Below are 16,706 nucleotides of genomic sequence, written 5' to 3' on the forward strand. Positions count from 1 at the left end.
TGCACCAAATTTATCAGAGATTTCAATGAAAATGTTTCTTAAAAAAATTATTGGTGCCATTTTTTTGCCCCAGTGTTGATCCTCATTAACTCTACAGGGAAAGGTTTTTGCACCACATTTCATTTCTGTTTAGGTTTGGTATTCTACACAGCAATGTGATTTGCCAACATTTTTCGATAACTGTTTCTTGATCATTTGTGCACATGATGTCATTCAGATGATGAATACTGGTAGTGTATAGCCGTGACGATCTTTGATCGATGAACATTTCACTCTTCAGCCCTCTGGCAGGTTTGGTTCTGCGGTGGCAGTGCTGGACTTCAATGTTGATGGCCAACTGGACTTGGCAGTGGGAGCTCCATCTGTAGGGTCCCAACATCTCACATACACAGTAAGATACTGTTACTGTAAGAATATTGTGTTTGTATAGTGCAGGATAACAGCATTTCACTAAACTAAAGGGTTGTGACCCTGCATGCATCTTTCTATTGCCAATTTTACTTTGTGGGTCACTCAAAAGTAAGAAGGTATAAAAAAGGAACTATTTAAACACGAATGTGCATTTTCAATGGTACTTGATGATAATATTAAAATTAGGAAAAAATATCGTTTGACATTTTACATCACTCTTCTATTTAGGGTTCGGTGTATGTGTATTTTGGGGCAAAGGGGAAAGGCTTGTCCTCTAAGCCAAATGTCACCATAACATGCGGGGTGAGTCTATTCCAGTTTTATTTATTTATTTATTGCAAAGTTGATGAGTAGAGGTCTCCCTGTGCAAAAAGTGGGTCATTTGCAATTTGTAATATTTCACAATTAGAGATGTGCAAACGTTTTGCAAATTTTTTCCGTAAACGTGACAAAATTAGCATTCTGTTTGCAAAAAAGAAAGGCAGGAAATAATGGCAACGTTTAAAAAAAAAAGGGGGGTTGCGTCCAATGTGCAGGTCACATGTCGTTTATTTAATGTAACTAATGAAAGTGTTTGAAAAGGGGACATTTCACACTTTTTTTTAGCATAAGAATGTTGCGGGTAGGGACGTACAAACCTGACATTTTTCCGTCTGCAAATTATTTTGTGATTTTTTTCTGTAATGTAACCAAATTTCACAGCGGGGTGTTAAGATTGTAAACTCTTGTATGTGCATCCAGAGTCATTCCCGTTTTTGTTTGTTTGTTTTGGATGGCTTATAATGGCAGCACAATTAGTTTAAAGAGATAATGACTCAAGCCCAAATACACAACTACTCGTTTTTACACAAGAAAAAGATGGGAAAACTTTACTCTAGAAGGAGATTTAATGTTTCAAAGGAAGTAAATTGATAAGTTGTGTAAAATGATTCTTGTTTTGCGATGCATGACCCCCCCCCCCCTTCCCTTTTAAGATGCAATAGCCAGGGCTGACATGTAAGCCAATGGCAGTTTAATGCCCAGTCATTGTGGTATTGTGCCTATTACAGTGTAAAAAATCTTCCCCATACACTGTTAAACTATCTACATTATTTGTTCATAAATCTAATTATTCCAATGCATTCAATATGAGGTGCACAGTATGCATGCTACTGAACCGGTGCTTTTAACCCCCCCTCTGCTACAGGAGCTTACATATGTGTTGTTGTATGTTGCTTGTTGTATGTGTTGGTTACGTTGCTTGTTGTATTTGTTGTACCGTGCAGGTTACATATTGTAACCTGGGATGGACCCTGCTAGCTGCTGATGTGAATGGGGACAGAAAGAAGGACCTTGTTATCGGCTCCCCCTATGCTCCTGGCGGAGGGAAGCAGAGGGGCATGGCCATTGCTTTTTATTCAAGTCGCAAAAGAAACCAGAGAGGTGATATAGTTTACTGCACATGTTGGATGTGGCATGAATATTCTGTACATATAAAGGCAGTCTATTGTAACCTAAAGCAACATTAAAGTCTCTGTAAGGCAAAGTCACCCCATGACCCCCAACTGGAGAGGGGTGAACATTCGTCATACACAGCACTCTGGCTTATAATAAACAAAATATGCCTTTATTAAGGGCTGCAAACAGTATAAAGCCTGAACTTCATATGAAACTCACAGTGTAGGATTCAAACCAGATCCTCAAAAACTACCAGAGTTTTAAACTGGTAAAAGATCTGCATTGTAATAGGTAATATCCAAATAATATTTGTATACATCAGTCGGGGTCATTAAACCTTAATTCATTGTATTTATATAAATGAGGCTTGATGGTATTTTTATTGTTTACAATCATTAACAATATACATTTTATAGTAATTAATTATTAATGTTAATGTGTTAATGTCCAATATATTTGCTTGGTACTTTGAGTTAACAGCACTGCTCAAATATTATTAGTGGCTTTTGACATTGTTATTTGTAAAATGAGTAGTGTGAGGTTTTTGTAAGCATACAGTAGCATTTGGGGTCAGACTAATTAGCCATATTTTAGGGTTTAATTAGGATTTACTAGATAATCCATGACATTCCTGCATCTTTTCCTTACAATCTCTTAACCAGTTACAGTGAGACTAATATATATAATAATATATATATATATGTGTCATTTAATCCCAAACCTCACTAATAGCCATAGGGAGCACCCATCTGCTGGGAGATTACATCACATACTAGGAGTGGACAGCCCCAGTCCTCAAGGGCCACCAACAGGTCAGTTTGAAGGATAACTCTGCTTCAACACAGGTGGCTCAATCAGTTGTCGACTGAGCCACATGTGTTGAAGCAGGACTATCCTTAAAACCTGACCCGTTGGTGGCCCTTGAGGACTGGAGTTGGCCCCCCTGCCTTATACAAACCTTTTTATCTATCATGTTCTCTGATCTTCTTTTAAGGAACGATATGGGGTTTCTCCAGATGAGTTATTTTGTATTGGTGGCCCCAATGAACTACATCTGTATATTACTCCAGGTACCTTGTCTGCAGAAGAAGCAGAATGGAGTATAAATGGGGAGCATGATTATGCCTGGTTTGGGTACTGCCTGCATAGTCATACACACAGGAACAGAACATTGCTAATGGTCGGGAGCCCAACATGGAGAATCTGCAAGAGGTATTCCATTCAATGTGTTTTCTGTACAAAATATATTTTCTATAGGAGGCTTTCATTTCCCTTTTGTGTCTCCTTCAATATTTTATTTTCCTTTATTACGGTAACTTGTAGGAACCTACTCAGTACACTGTGAAGCTATCGTTCCCTTGTTTAGGAAGATTCCCACCTCATTAAAATTATTGGAGATTACATTTCCCCAATCATGGGGACAGTAGCTTCAGAGCATACTGAATAGTCATTTGACGTGCCCATTTTGGGACATGTCGCTTCTAATTGAGTGATATTGTTTTAATGCAGCAAGGCATTGCATCTCTGAAGCATCTTTTTTTTTTTTAATAGCCTTGACTGTGAATTTCCTTCTGATGACCTGCAGCAGAATTTAGGAAAGGTGTATGGATTCTACCCGCCAAGTAAAAAACTATCGTTTTTTGAGTATGGAGCGAGAGTAAGCATTATGTGACTTTTCACACATAATCCTGATGCTGGTGACAATAATGTGTGTTGTGGTCAGGAAAGTACAAGGTGGATGGGCATCACAGGGTGGATTTTATTGAGAGCACAGGATGCCACGTCCGCAGAACTGAAAATTAAAGAATATCTTTCTTCTGTTTGTACTCACTTTAATCTTATTTCCAAATCCTATTTGCTGCCTAATAACATATTGAGGCCGCCACCAATTTCAATTGGAGCAATGTCTTTTTTCTATTCTGGTGGCGTGTCACGTGCAAATGCTGCCTGCATTAAGATGATGTTTTTGATTTGTTACCTTTTCCGGGACTGCTTCTGCAATGTAAAGCAACACGGAGACTGACGGCATACTTCCAACAGGCTTAGGGCCATATTTACTAAGCAATGCTAAACCACAAAATGGGGCTATATTAGCGAAGACTCTGCCCATGCACATGTTTTATGGCACCAGAAGGTGTCTTATGACTTAGCACCACATAGTAAATAATACCAAAGGTGTCATATGGCTCATCACCACTTTGTAAATATGACCCAAAATCTAGAGGCAGGGACACAGAAAACACCATTGGAGTTAATAACAGTGACACAATGCCTGTCCTCACTGCTCTTTAAATCTCTTTAAGCACCAGTAGAGAAACATGTGCAGTAGTATGAGAAAATAAGTCTCCTGCTGTTATTACTGTGGGTTAGAGGACTTTGCAACAAACAAAGGGCCATTTTTAGTTAGAAGGGCAACTCCATAAGAGTACTATACTGTATGTACTATATGTATTACATGTGTGTACTGTATATCTTTATTTGTATAGCGCCATCCAGGTACATAGCGCTTCACAGCAGTAATACATGTGACATAATAATATAACACATAATGGGAATAAGCACTTCATACATAAAGTAACATTAGGAGAGGGAGTCCCTGCCCAGAAGAGTTTATAATCTAAGTGGTAAGTAGGGAGAATTTAGAGACAGTAGGTTGACAGTGCGTCTGCAAGGGGTCATGATAAAGGCATATGAGATGTATAGTATAAGCAAAGGGAGCTACCCAAATGCTTCATTAAAGAAGTGTATTTTAAGATAGGCCTTAACGATGGAGAGAGAGGGTGCTTCTCGGATATTGAGGGGAAGGGCCTTTTCAGAGGTGTGGGGCAGCGAGAAAGGTTTTAGACAGGAGAGGGCTTTAGATACAAAATGGTAGACAGAGGACATCCTTTAGCAGAACGCAAGGGTCAGCAAGGTGTATGGTGGGAAATTAGGACCGAGATGTAAGGAGAGCTAGAGGAGTGTATAGCCTTAAAATAGAGACAGAGAATTTGGTAAGTAATACAGAATTTGATAGGAAGCCAGGAGAGGGATTTCAGCAGGGGAGACGCTGAGACAGATGTATGAGAGAATAAAGTGATTATTGCAGCAGTGTTTAGGATAGATTGCAGAGGAGACAGGTGAGAGGCAGGAAGGTCAGACAGTAGACTGTTATAATAGTTGAGTCGTTTGAGTTGTGGAGGGCCATCTAGACTGATATAGCAGAGAGACATTCAGGGACTTTGGTCTGGACAGCAGGTGTAAGGTCAGGGGTTGAAAGTTAAATTTGTGTGTCGCCAGCATAGAAGTGATATTTGAACACAAAAGATGTGATAAGGTAACCTAGAGTGTGTAGAAAGGAGAAGAAGTCCTAGAACAGACACTTGGGGTACACCCACAGAGAGATTGACAGAGGAGGAGGTGTTGGCAAACGAGACACTGAATTATGTTGGAAGAGGTAAGAGGAGATCCAGGATAGAGCTATGTTAAGGATATCAAGAGTATGGAGAATGTGAAGTAGAAGAGGGTGGTCCACAGTATCAAAAGCTGCAAAGAGGTCAAGTAATATAAGCAGGGTGTAATGACCTTGTTCTTTGGCAGCATGATAGTCATTGGTTATTATGGTGAGTGCTGTTTCAGTGGAGGGAGCAGTGCAGAAACCAGGTTGTAGAGGATCTAGGAGAGAATATGAGGTAAGAAAATGGAGCAAGGGAGAGAATACAAGGCGTTCAAGGAGTTTAGAAGTAAAGGGCAGGAGGGAGACAGGGAGATAGTTAGCGAGATAGGTAGAATCAAGCGTGCTATTTTTGAGTAAGGGTACGGGTGGTCGAATGAGGTACCAGTGCTGAGGGAGGAGTTGAAAATGTGTGAATGTAGGGATTAGAGTGGGAGGAAGAGATTTGAGGAGATGGGAGGTGAATGGGGTCAAAAGAGCAAGTGTTAGAGGGAGAGGAGGAGAGCAACAGCTACATTTCCTGCTCTGCAACACAGGAAAAAGAGTCAAGCATAGAATATGAGGAGGATATAGGGGGGATGCCTTGACAAATGGAATTCACCTTCATCTTAATGAAATACATTTGTAGTGAAGGAAGTTTGCAAGAGTATGAGATTTCCTCCAGAGGCGTTCAGAGGCGCAAGTGCAGGAGTGGAGCATGCGTGTATGGCAGTTTAGCCAGGGTCTGGGTTAGAAGAGTGAGAACGTATACACAAGCTATGAATATGAAAGCAGCCGATCTACCGCGGGCCGGGTGATGTCTCGCTTAGTCTTGTCCTGTCTTGTGTTGTCTTGTTACCATTCATAACGCAATGTACTTTCATTCTTTTATTATTATATAAATTAATTCGGATTTATAATTCACTTTATTTACATATGTACCTGCTGTGATATAAACTGTTCCTGTACTTTACACCAATAAAAATTTCAAATTATAAAAAAAAAAAAAAAAAAGAAGGGTGAGAACGTCAGAGAAAGGCTGCGGTCCCAGTAATGTCTGTGACACGCGCGCCCGGCGGGGGGGGGGGGGGGCGGCGCGTGCACAGCGCTAACCGCAATCTGCGGTCTGACAGGGAGAGAGGGAGCTTGCGACGGGAGGGGGCGTGGTCGGGGATTTGCGGGGGTGTGGCCATTACGTCACGCGGCTGGTTTGCCTTCATTGGGTGAACCGCCGGTGGGGGCATGGCCACGCCTCCGTCGCAAGGTTTGAACTCAATTTGATTGAATTGGAAAAAAACCTTGCAGCACGGCGCGGCTGCACCTTCAGCGTGACCATGCGTATTGGGCCCAGCCCCATTCAGGGGCGGTGCTTACACGCACAGCGCACCGTGCGCACAGGCTATTACTGGGACGGCAGCCAAAAAGAGGGACATGAGGGCAGAGTTGTAGTTCATGACAAGGTTGTTAGAGTCAGTAGAGGAGCAGAGAGAAAAGCTAGAGGAGCGCAGTGGCGTCAATATCTGGCTGATTAATAGAATGCAGGTCTCTGCAGATATGAAGTGATGGAGGTGAAGTAGAGAACTGCGAGAGTATTAATGAAATTAGGTGATAGTTACAGAGTGGAAAGGTGGAAATAGAGAAGTCAGAGAGAGAACTGATTTTTTTGGGAGGGGGGGGGGGGGGCGAATCAGATCCAGATAGTGGCCATCCTTGTGGGTGCTGGCTGCAGTCCATTGTCGAAGGCCAAAAGAAAAGGTGAGAGAGAGAAAGCAGGAGGCCCAAAGGAAAGAGGGGTGATCAATTTGGCCGTCAAAGTTCCCAAGAGGAAGAGAAAGTGAGTCAGAGGAGAGAAAGAGAGCCAGGATTCAAAGCCAGAAAGACTGAAGGGGGATGAGCAGAGGTAGGTGGGCGATAGATTACACTTAGTGGGGAGGAAGGGGAAAGAAAAGCTTTACGGTGTGTGCCTAAAATTAAGGAAAATAAAGAGAGGGAGGCATAGGAAGTGTTCAGTAACAGTAGATTGAGGAAAGGAGAAGTCCCATGCCCCCACCACTGTTATCAGGGCACTGCGAATGGGAGGACAAAAGGCTACCATAAGAGAGGGCAGCTTCCAGTGCAGAGTCAGACTGAGTGAGCCATGTCTCGTCTATACCAAAATGGAGATGAGTTTGAGAAAAATAAATAATTTACAGACAGGAACTTGTTAGAAATGGAGCGTGCATTTCAGACGGCACAGGAGAAAGGGAGAGGGGAGGGAGGTAGACAGGGGATTGATGTAGGGTTAGATGGGTTTACACCACGAAGAGGGCAAGTTGGATGTGGAAGGCGAGGCCGAGAGCATGTACAAATAAGACAGGGTCCAGGATTGGAAGAGATATCTCCAAAAGCAAGGAGGAGAAGTATAGAAAGAAAGAGAAGTATTTGTAGATGTGGGATTTAGTTCAGGGTGTATAAGAAGGCACTGATAGGAAAGGAGCTCATGTAAACAGAGAAGTGGAGAATGAAGGAGACATGGGGGTGTATGAATGGAGCTAGAGGACTAGTGAGGATAGTAGAAAGAAAAGTGCAATTTTGACAGCAGTGAGATAAAAGCAAACAGGTTAAGGATATGGTTAAAGAACAGGATGTGAGGGGTTAAAAGCAGTAAAATAGAAATGGAGAATCGCTCCGATGTTGATAGATGCGTTGTCCTTGGCTCACATGCAGGAGACTGTGTCTTCTTGGGTCTTTGATAGAAGATGTCCTGTTGTCCATTTCAGTTCAACTCCAGATTAACTCCATGCCACTCATAAACAGGCCACTTGCACATTGCAAACCCTTGCATTTCCACCCCCAGAGATATTCCCAATATATAGGCCAGTTCTCATTTTATCTCACCCACAGGAAGCTACATACCCATTTTTTTAACACACTAGAGAAGTGATTTTCCACCAGGGTTCCACTCTCCCAGCAGTCCCAGACCCGGTGGTGCGGCGACACTCGACGCAGCAGTGACCCGGCGGCTCCGGAACGCAGAAACAGCAACAGCCGCCCAGTCACTGCGATCCTTCCTCTCCCTCCTGTCTGTGCCGGAAGTTGCGTTCAACTTCTGGCTGACAGGAGGAGAGAGCTGTGGCCTGAAGTGGTAGGGGGGAGACGATGTGTGTGTCTCAGGCTCAAAGAGACCTAGGGGGAGGTGTGTGTGCATGGTGTGGGGGAGGGGAGAGTGTAAGGGAGCAAGAGGGGGGGAGAGAGTGTAAGGGGGCAAGAGAGAGGGGGAGAGTGTAAGGGGGCAAGAGAGAGGGGGGAGAGTGTAAGGGTAGAAGAGAGAGGAGGGAAAGTGAGGGGAGGAGAGGGGGAGTGTAAGGGTTAAGATGGGTACAGAGCAAAATAAAGCATAAGGGAGGGGAGAAGGAGAGAGCGTAAAGGGGAGAGCATATGGCGGAGGGAGAGAGCATGAGGGGTGAAGAGGAGGGAGTGTAAAGGGGAACAGAGAGGGGGAAAAGACAGACAAAGGGGGGGAGAAAGGGACAGGGGGAGGGACAGTTGGATGTCGGGGAGGAGGAAGGGAGGGTTGGGGTTCCCCAGAACTTCACAGTCTAATTTTAGGATTCCTTAACCAAAAAAAGGTTGAAACCCCCTGCACTAGAGATTGTTCAATTTAGCATACCAATTAGAAGATTCGCCTTCCATGCTGGAAGACTCAAAAGGGCCGCATTTGATTGAACATAAGACACCTTCTGTGCCAGAAGATACCTTATAGCACATTCACTTAAATGGGCTATAAAGGGCCATTTATACTAAGCCACGCTGCGAGGTCTTATAGAGAAGCGCTTGTTAGTAAATATGGCCCCAGATCTTTATTACAAGTTTGGTATGCTGCCGTTTTTGCCCATTCTCAGCCTCTTTGTTTTTGTACAACTCGTTCTTCACATTATAGCGAGTTTCAGAAAATCATGTTGTTTAACACAGGAATCACTGTTCTGCTTGTTTTTTTATTTTATTTATTTATTTACAAATATATATATATTTTACCTTATTCGGGAAAAAAAAGGTCTATCGGAGCCGAACCACAGTACTTCAAGCTATGGCTATCCCCCAGTTCCTGAGATATTTAATTTTGAAAGTCCCTTACAAGACCTCTTGTCCTGGAGAAACAATATGGCCACTGAAGTCAGCCTCTCTCTACAACAGAGTGCACAAACTTTTCAATCTGCGCCCCTCTGTCTGCTCTCCCCTGCTCGTGCCCCCCTCCTTGTCTCTGATGTCATTTGACACTACGTTGCCGAAGACAAGGTAAGTGAAGTTGCAGAGGCCTCACGCGATCCCCCGGGATTTTATTTAAATGCCTTGGGGAAGAGCGTGGGGCCTCTGTAAATTCTGCGCTCCCCCCCAGATTGCGCACCCGTGCTCTAGAAGCCATTAGAAAACCATGACATCTTAAGATGACATTGCAGCTTCTGATTAGCTGACCCCACAGCCATCTTGGTTTCTCCCTGGAGCTTTGATGGTAGCGGTTCTGCTCAGGAAAACCACCTGGTTCATATAAAAAACAAACAAACAAACTTGATTTTGAGGAGATTGCTGCTTTAAAGCAGTAATTATTTTCTGAATGATAAAACATTTTTTTTTACATCATTAGAAACAAGGAGTCTCTTGGTGCAGGACTGTATTGGATTTACACTTCGAGATCCTCCACTCCACCAAATTATTTGTCACTACGAGTCTGCCAGGGACCATGTTCCTCCCCAAATCCCAGGGGTAGGGTACATTCACAGTGTTTTCCAGAACTGAAAGATGGCTCTGTATGCAAGTTTTGTGTGCTTCTGCGCAGCATGAACTGCAACCTCATGTGCGTCTGCGCTGGGGTCCCCCTCAGTTCTGAGCAGCGTGGACTGACGCTTTAACATTTAAGCTAGTAAATAAAAATGCTGTTTGTTTTATATTCCTTTGAAGGGCTAAACATGGAAAGAATAGCTACTTGTATTTGACCATTTGCAGGAACAGAGTAAACTGGGATCATCATTTGCGAGTGGAGTCATATCAGTCGATGGAGTCCGTAAACATGTGCTGTTGGTTGGTGCGCCTACACAGGGTATGTCTGCCTAATTACACCTTCTATAATTACAACGTAATCATCAGATGGCACAAGCCCACATATAGGGTTAAAACTAAAGTGGGGGTGCATTCAAAAGCAATGAAAATATATAGTGTGTAGTAAGTATAGCGATGCAGGTATCTGTGCAACAATACTTTACATGTTTTGTCATCCCAACATTTCAGCCCCCCCCCCCCCGTTCGGACCTTTATCTTCTGAATATTATATTAGTATTCATATTCACAGATTTGTCCATGATGTTCCTACATTGCATACACAGCATAAATAATGACACAAAGGACTCTGTACATTTCTACTGGGACATGACTATGCAAAGTTTGAATACTGAATAAAATCTGGCACACAAATTAATGTTCAATTTGTGAGGGGTCTTCAGGAACTCAAATGTGTCATGCAGAAACCGCTGTATTGGATGTTACTTATCAATACTTTGCTTCACGTTTTTGCCAGGAAAGTTATGCCACCATAAGTACTAAGGAAAGAAACCAGTAGCCCACAATGCGAGTATTATTTGGTATATTTATATGTGTATACAGCATTTACACTGTTGTAAAATAAGCAATAGAAACATATTGTCTGCCCATTGTCCTATCTGCTGTAAAACCTCAGACCCTATTTCTTTCATATTTAGGAGAGCCTTACAGTATGTCTATCTCAAGAATGCTTGCATTCACTTACTGTATTAACCCCTACCACGCCTGTTGGGAATCTTCTCCCCTTTCAGTGAAGAATTACTTCCTCCAATTTCCCCTGAGCATGCCACCCTCCAGCTTCAGAGCATGACCTCTTGTTTTATCACTTTTTGTTCTCTAAAACAGGGGTGCGAGCGAGATTTTCTGGGGAGGGGGTCGCAACGCTTACAGAGGCTCTTCCCCAAAGCATTTAAATTAAATGCCGAGGGAGTGCGCGAGGCCTCTGTATGTCACTTACATTGTCTCCGGTGGCTTCTGGTGATGCATCGCCATGGCGTCAAATGACGCAGCGGAGTCATATGACGTTGTGATGTCAGAAAGCACCCAAGACAAGGTGGGGGGGGGGGGGTGAGGCGAGTAGGTGGAGAGAGTAGGCAGGGGGCACAGACTAAAGAGTTTGCGCACCCCTGCTCTAAAATATGCTGCCCTTCTGTACCTTGTTGACACTCTTTAAATATGTAACTCCTCTAATTTACCTCAGACTAACACCTACTGCTGAGGCGGGCCTGAGTCCTCCTTCTATATACACCTTACCCCACACGTGGCCGCAGGCCAGACAAAGGGAGGCAGACTACAGTAATGTTTATAACAAGGGTATTTATAATGTAATTATGGCTGGGAACCAATGTAATGTATATAAAGTATGTACACAATGCAATTAGATATAAACACTTCACACAAAACACTGTGCCTCTCAGTATATGCACGTATTAAAGGTAAGTTATAATAAGCATTAGAATGTAAAAACCAAGAAGGTGGGTTCTCCAGGAACAGACAGACCCCACTAACTGCAAAGAACAGGCTCTTGGCCGTTCTGGTTGTTCCTGTGGCAGATTCGCTGGAGACACCATCAGTATATGTACCAAAGCAAGGCGCTTGAGGTGGAGGGAGAGTAATAATTTTCCTTGGCCGTCAGTGCAGCATGTTGCAGCACCTTCCCTTGCTTGATGGACTGCAGGTGTTTGCATGAAGATAGAAGCATTCAACAATGCTCTGGGGATCATGGTTTCAACTACCTCTGACTGCCACGGTGTCCAGAATAGATGCCAGCACGAAGGTCTGTCCATTCCTGGAGAACCCACCTTCATGGTTTCTATATTCTAATGCTTGTGCATGTGACAGGGTCTTTCCTCTGTCTGAGGCTTTACAAGGAAAGCCTGTCTCTAGCTGTTGAGTCCAGCAGGAAGCTGGGTAATCTGCAGCATGAGGCAATTAACCAGTTTCCACCTGGCTCGTTAAGAGAGTTTAAAAGCCTGCTTGATAGCAATCTTGTGATCTCTAGTCTATGGAAACACCCTGGACTGCTGGAGAGATCACAAAGGGATGATCGCTCTCTGATCCAGACACAAACACTGGACAACTAAAGAGAGCAGGCTGCTGTGAAAATGAGCCCTGCACAAGGACTTTCAGGCCCCTACACTAGCCGAAGGTAACTGACCTTCGCCCTATTTTTGTCGTTTGTTGGTAAGGGGCTTAGCCCTCTAACCCCTAGACAGGGGTAAGCTGTGTTAGTTAAAGCTCCATGTAGGAGTTAGGTCTGTTTGTTTTCCTTTCTCCCTGTTTTGCTGATGCCAAGCTGTTTGTTTTGAAGGTAATTAAAGCCTATTTTGATTTTCCCTTAAAAACATCTCCTGTTTTTAAAACCTCGGCACACATCTCCTACAGTGCATATATTACCACCATTTTCTATACCCTGAATATAATTTTTAATACTACACTATCAGAGTTGTGGTCTTTCCCCCCTTTTTTGTATCTCCCTATACAACCTACTGTAACATCCACATCCTGGCTTTCCACGTTGCTTTGTTACATTGCTTGCATACTTTTGTCTGCTGAAATAATGACTCCAAGGTCCATTTCTTCTATAGTAGTTGACATAATATATGCCATTAATCCTGTGTTCTGCCTTTGGACTTTTGTGACCCATGTGCTTTATTTTGCACTTTTTGGCATTACAGTGTAGTTGTGTGGAAGAAACAAAGTCCACTTTGAGTTTAGGAGAAACAATCTGTCGGACACTTTAATATTGCTCCAGCTGCAAGCAACAGTGACATTTACATTCAGTCAAATATTTCTGTCCGATTAACACAAATGCACTGAGGTTGTAGCCCTAAGCAGTCCCAAATTCAAGTGACAATGGCGCTTCAGCACTGGATCCCTTCAATATATATGCAGAAAACAGGACTGGGAAAAGATATGAATAAACTGCTTGTAGTAGTAAAGTACCCAAGTGGGCCAATATTCCCTGAAGGGTAAGGTGTAAGGCTACAAAAACCCCATCAGACCCTCATTGGGATGGCCCCTGGACTCACATTGAGTAATCATGAATAAAGAAGTACTCACAGAAATCTCTTAAACCTGAAGTCCTGATAAGCGTGCAGCCTGGAGTAGAGAAGTAGATCTGAGAAAAAAGGTGATTTCTGGCGCAACAGCCAAAAGTGGGTCCCAAACAAGTTGTATTAAAAATATTGCTTTATTGATCCATCTAAAAAAGTGGAGGCGCACACCCTCCTACGCGTTTCGTGTTGAAAACACTTTATCAAGGAGTATACATGATCATAAACATACTTCCTTATATACCCATTCAAATTGCCTATTTTCGCGTCACAGATAACGACGTAGCTCTGCCCACACTGTGATGTCATCACGCTCCCCTCAAGCACGCCCCCAAGCGCTCCGAACCATCCCGGAGTGCCAAACCCTCCCCGTATAGCCACATAAGCATCTTGGCGCTGTGGAAAGAGACCCCAAGCCCCCATATTTACCATCATGGAACCGCTATTCCGGTGAGCGCGGCGGAACGGACTACTGTACTTCCCCGTTCGTCGCGTCATCACTGTAGGCGGCTCCCTAACTTGTTATGCCTTCCTGCATTATAACGTGATGTGGGTGGAGCCGAGTGTCCCATGTGGGCCATAGGGAGCCGCCTACAGTGATGACGCGACGAACGGGGAAGTAGCGGAAGTAGCGGTTCCATGATGGTAAATATGGGGGCTTGGGGTCTTTTTCCTCAGCGCCAAGATGCTTATGTGGCTATCCGGGGAGGGTTTGGCACTCCGGGATGGTTCGGAGCGCTTGGGGGCGTGCTTGAGGGGAGCGTGATGACGCAGTGTGGGCAGAGCTACGTCATTACCTGTGGCGTGAAAATAGGCGATTTGAATGGGTATATAAGGAAGTATGTTTATCCACTTTTTTAGATGGATCAATAAAGCAATATTTTTAATACAACTTGTTTGGGACCCACTTTTGGCTGTTGCGCCAGAAATCACCTTTTTTTTGTAGCCCTAAGCAGTCTATTTTATACCCTAAGCAAAGAGGCGTGAATGCATCATTTCAGAATGTCAGTATGTATTACAACATTGGGTGCCTTACTTGGTATCTTAGCATCTACATATCTACATAGTTACTTGTTATACATATTGGCATATTCTAGCAGTGTAAGCAGAAAAAGAAAATATATAATACATGGCAGACTCATCCCCCCCCCCCCCCCTCTCCCGTCCAAAGGCCAACAGCTGCACATCTCTCTAACCCTACTAGGGGGAGTAAATAGATAAGAAGCCAGGGAGGTACCGTTGGTGAAGACAGAGAAACAGCAGTCTATGCAATTTATCATGTTAAACAAAGTTAAAGGAACCTAAAAATTCCTTTAATCACATACACAGTTTCACTTCTACCCACAATGCACTGTTATACAAAGTAGGGGTTTAAAATTATAACTATGGAAAAAGAAGTCTGGTTATGGTTATACAGTACATTAAAAAGGGATCTGAAGATATTTATATTCCTTAGTTGTCACACTTTTGACCATTGCTCCAATCTACCAAAATCATTATTCATTTTGCTTACCGTACCCTGCAGTGTCAACCCTTTTGCTGATCTTTGCGGTCATCTTCCCCTCCTCTGAATATACTCTCGTTATTACAACTCTATCTCCTATCCTTCAACCAATGTCTTATTCAATAAATCACCATAAAGTACAATCCCAAGCTTTGCAATTTTTTATCGGTCTTCTGTGTGGGATACTGCCAAATGCCTTACTAAGATCTAGGTAAGCTACATCTACTGCTCCACTCTGATCTATTACCTTAATCACACAAATCTGTTAGGTTGCTTGATATGATCTCCCCCCTCCCCCAGTAATTTTATAAGATGCCTCGGATCTTGTAAGTTGCTGGACTTTAGATAATCAACAACTTACCTGCCTCTTCTCCAACTTTTGTGAAGTGGGACTAAACTTGCTCTTCTCTGTTCATCTGGAACCAATATATCACATTTGTGTGCAAGCTTGATTCCAAGTGTGACATGTATCTGCTGTACGCCAACCACTGTTGTACCTGGATTGTTGCAGGTATCACCTCCAAGATCGCATTCATACCAAGAGAGCTGCACCATGCTGGGGCAGCTATAATATATGAGCTTAAAGCAAGGACTGCTCCATCACCTCTAAGCACTTTCAGTGGAGACAGGGCGTTTTCTCTCTTTGGAGCTGATGTACATTTAAGTGATCTGGATAATGATGGGCTTGGTAAGAAAGGACCATTATAACTTGCTTTAAGATATTGTAGTTGGAAGTCAAGTTAATATATTCTTTTATTGTTGTATTTTGTATATTATATGTTGGCAATGAACATTTCCTGAATCGACACAAATAAATCAAGAACAAAAGGAATAGTATGACTACACATTTTAAAATGTTTAAAGCTTTTTCTATACACGGTATCCCCTAATACTCATAGCTACTGCTACCGCCCCCACACCCACTGTATACATCTGACTCCCTCCAAAATATTTTAATTTAATTCATGCTTCTTTTTCCCAATGGTAATCACAGCACTTCATAGTTACAATATAACATGATGTATGCAGAGCTGTACATAGAATTTTACAGGTACAGCCCCTGCCCTGTTGAGCCTGATGCACACTGGGATTTGAACCAGGCTCCTCTGTTTCAAAATCAGAGTCAGTACCTTCACTGAGCCACTCCACTTATGTATGACTACTTATTATTTTCTAGTGGGAGTGAGCATCACACACCATTAATATGAAACTACAACTAAAGGTTCCATACAGTGTGGCTAATGTAGAAAGGACAAGTACGTGACAGTGGGTGGGGGAGTGGGGAAAGTGAGTGGACTGGGCGCTTCCCAAATAGTATTAAATTGGTGTAATTAGTGACACACCTTTAGTACACAAAATAAACCTTACACCACAAAGTGAATTGTGAATATATAGTGTACAAGAGCAGCTCAACTTCCTCTGATGGGACAGTTCCAAGTCCCAGGATGTAGAATTTTCTTTTCTTGGGGTTGAGGAGGAGCGCAGGATATGCTCGTTATATGCAAAAAATAAAGATATATATAGTGCCGATGGTAGATCACTTCTAAAAATATAATCAATATAGGAAATGAACTCACAAAAATCGTATAATGTTACTGCATGTCAGAGATCCATCTCTCTCTGACTGGAGCCCTTTGTATAGCTGGGGTCAGGATACCTCTCAGTGAAGTGGTTGATATGCAAATAAAAGAAACCACAAATAGTGCATACTGTATGAACTATAAATATGTATTATTCACAAATGATAAGGAAACTCACATTTTCCATAAATAAGATGGGTGGTGGAGAGAACCGCCGATAGTAGGGTGGTGAAGTG

General features: G+C 42.9%; 1 protein-coding gene across 1 annotated transcript in view; it reads left to right on the plus strand.

Annotated features, from left to right (window-relative positions):
- Positions 1-16,706, plus strand: part of GPLD1 (glycosylphosphatidylinositol specific phospholipase D1) — a 90,025-nt gene that overhangs the window by 54,430 nt on the left and 18,889 nt on the right. The window contains exons 15-21 of the mRNA XM_075585587.1: positions 281-391; positions 640-714; positions 1,677-1,833; positions 2,919-3,060; positions 3,400-3,505; positions 10,241-10,334; positions 15,402-15,578. Of these exons, the coding sequence (XP_075441702.1) occupies positions 281-391; positions 640-714; positions 1,677-1,833; positions 2,919-3,060; positions 3,400-3,505; positions 10,241-10,334; positions 15,402-15,578 (862 nt within the window). The remainder of the gene's footprint in view (positions 1-280; positions 392-639; positions 715-1,676; positions 1,834-2,918; positions 3,061-3,399; positions 3,506-10,240; positions 10,335-15,401; positions 15,579-16,706) is intronic.

The sequence above is a fragment of the Ascaphus truei genome, chromosome 2 (assembly GCF_040206685.1).
Source record: "Ascaphus truei isolate aAscTru1 chromosome 2, aAscTru1.hap1, whole genome shotgun sequence".
NCBI lineage: Eukaryota > Metazoa > Chordata > Amphibia > Anura > Ascaphidae > Ascaphus > Ascaphus truei.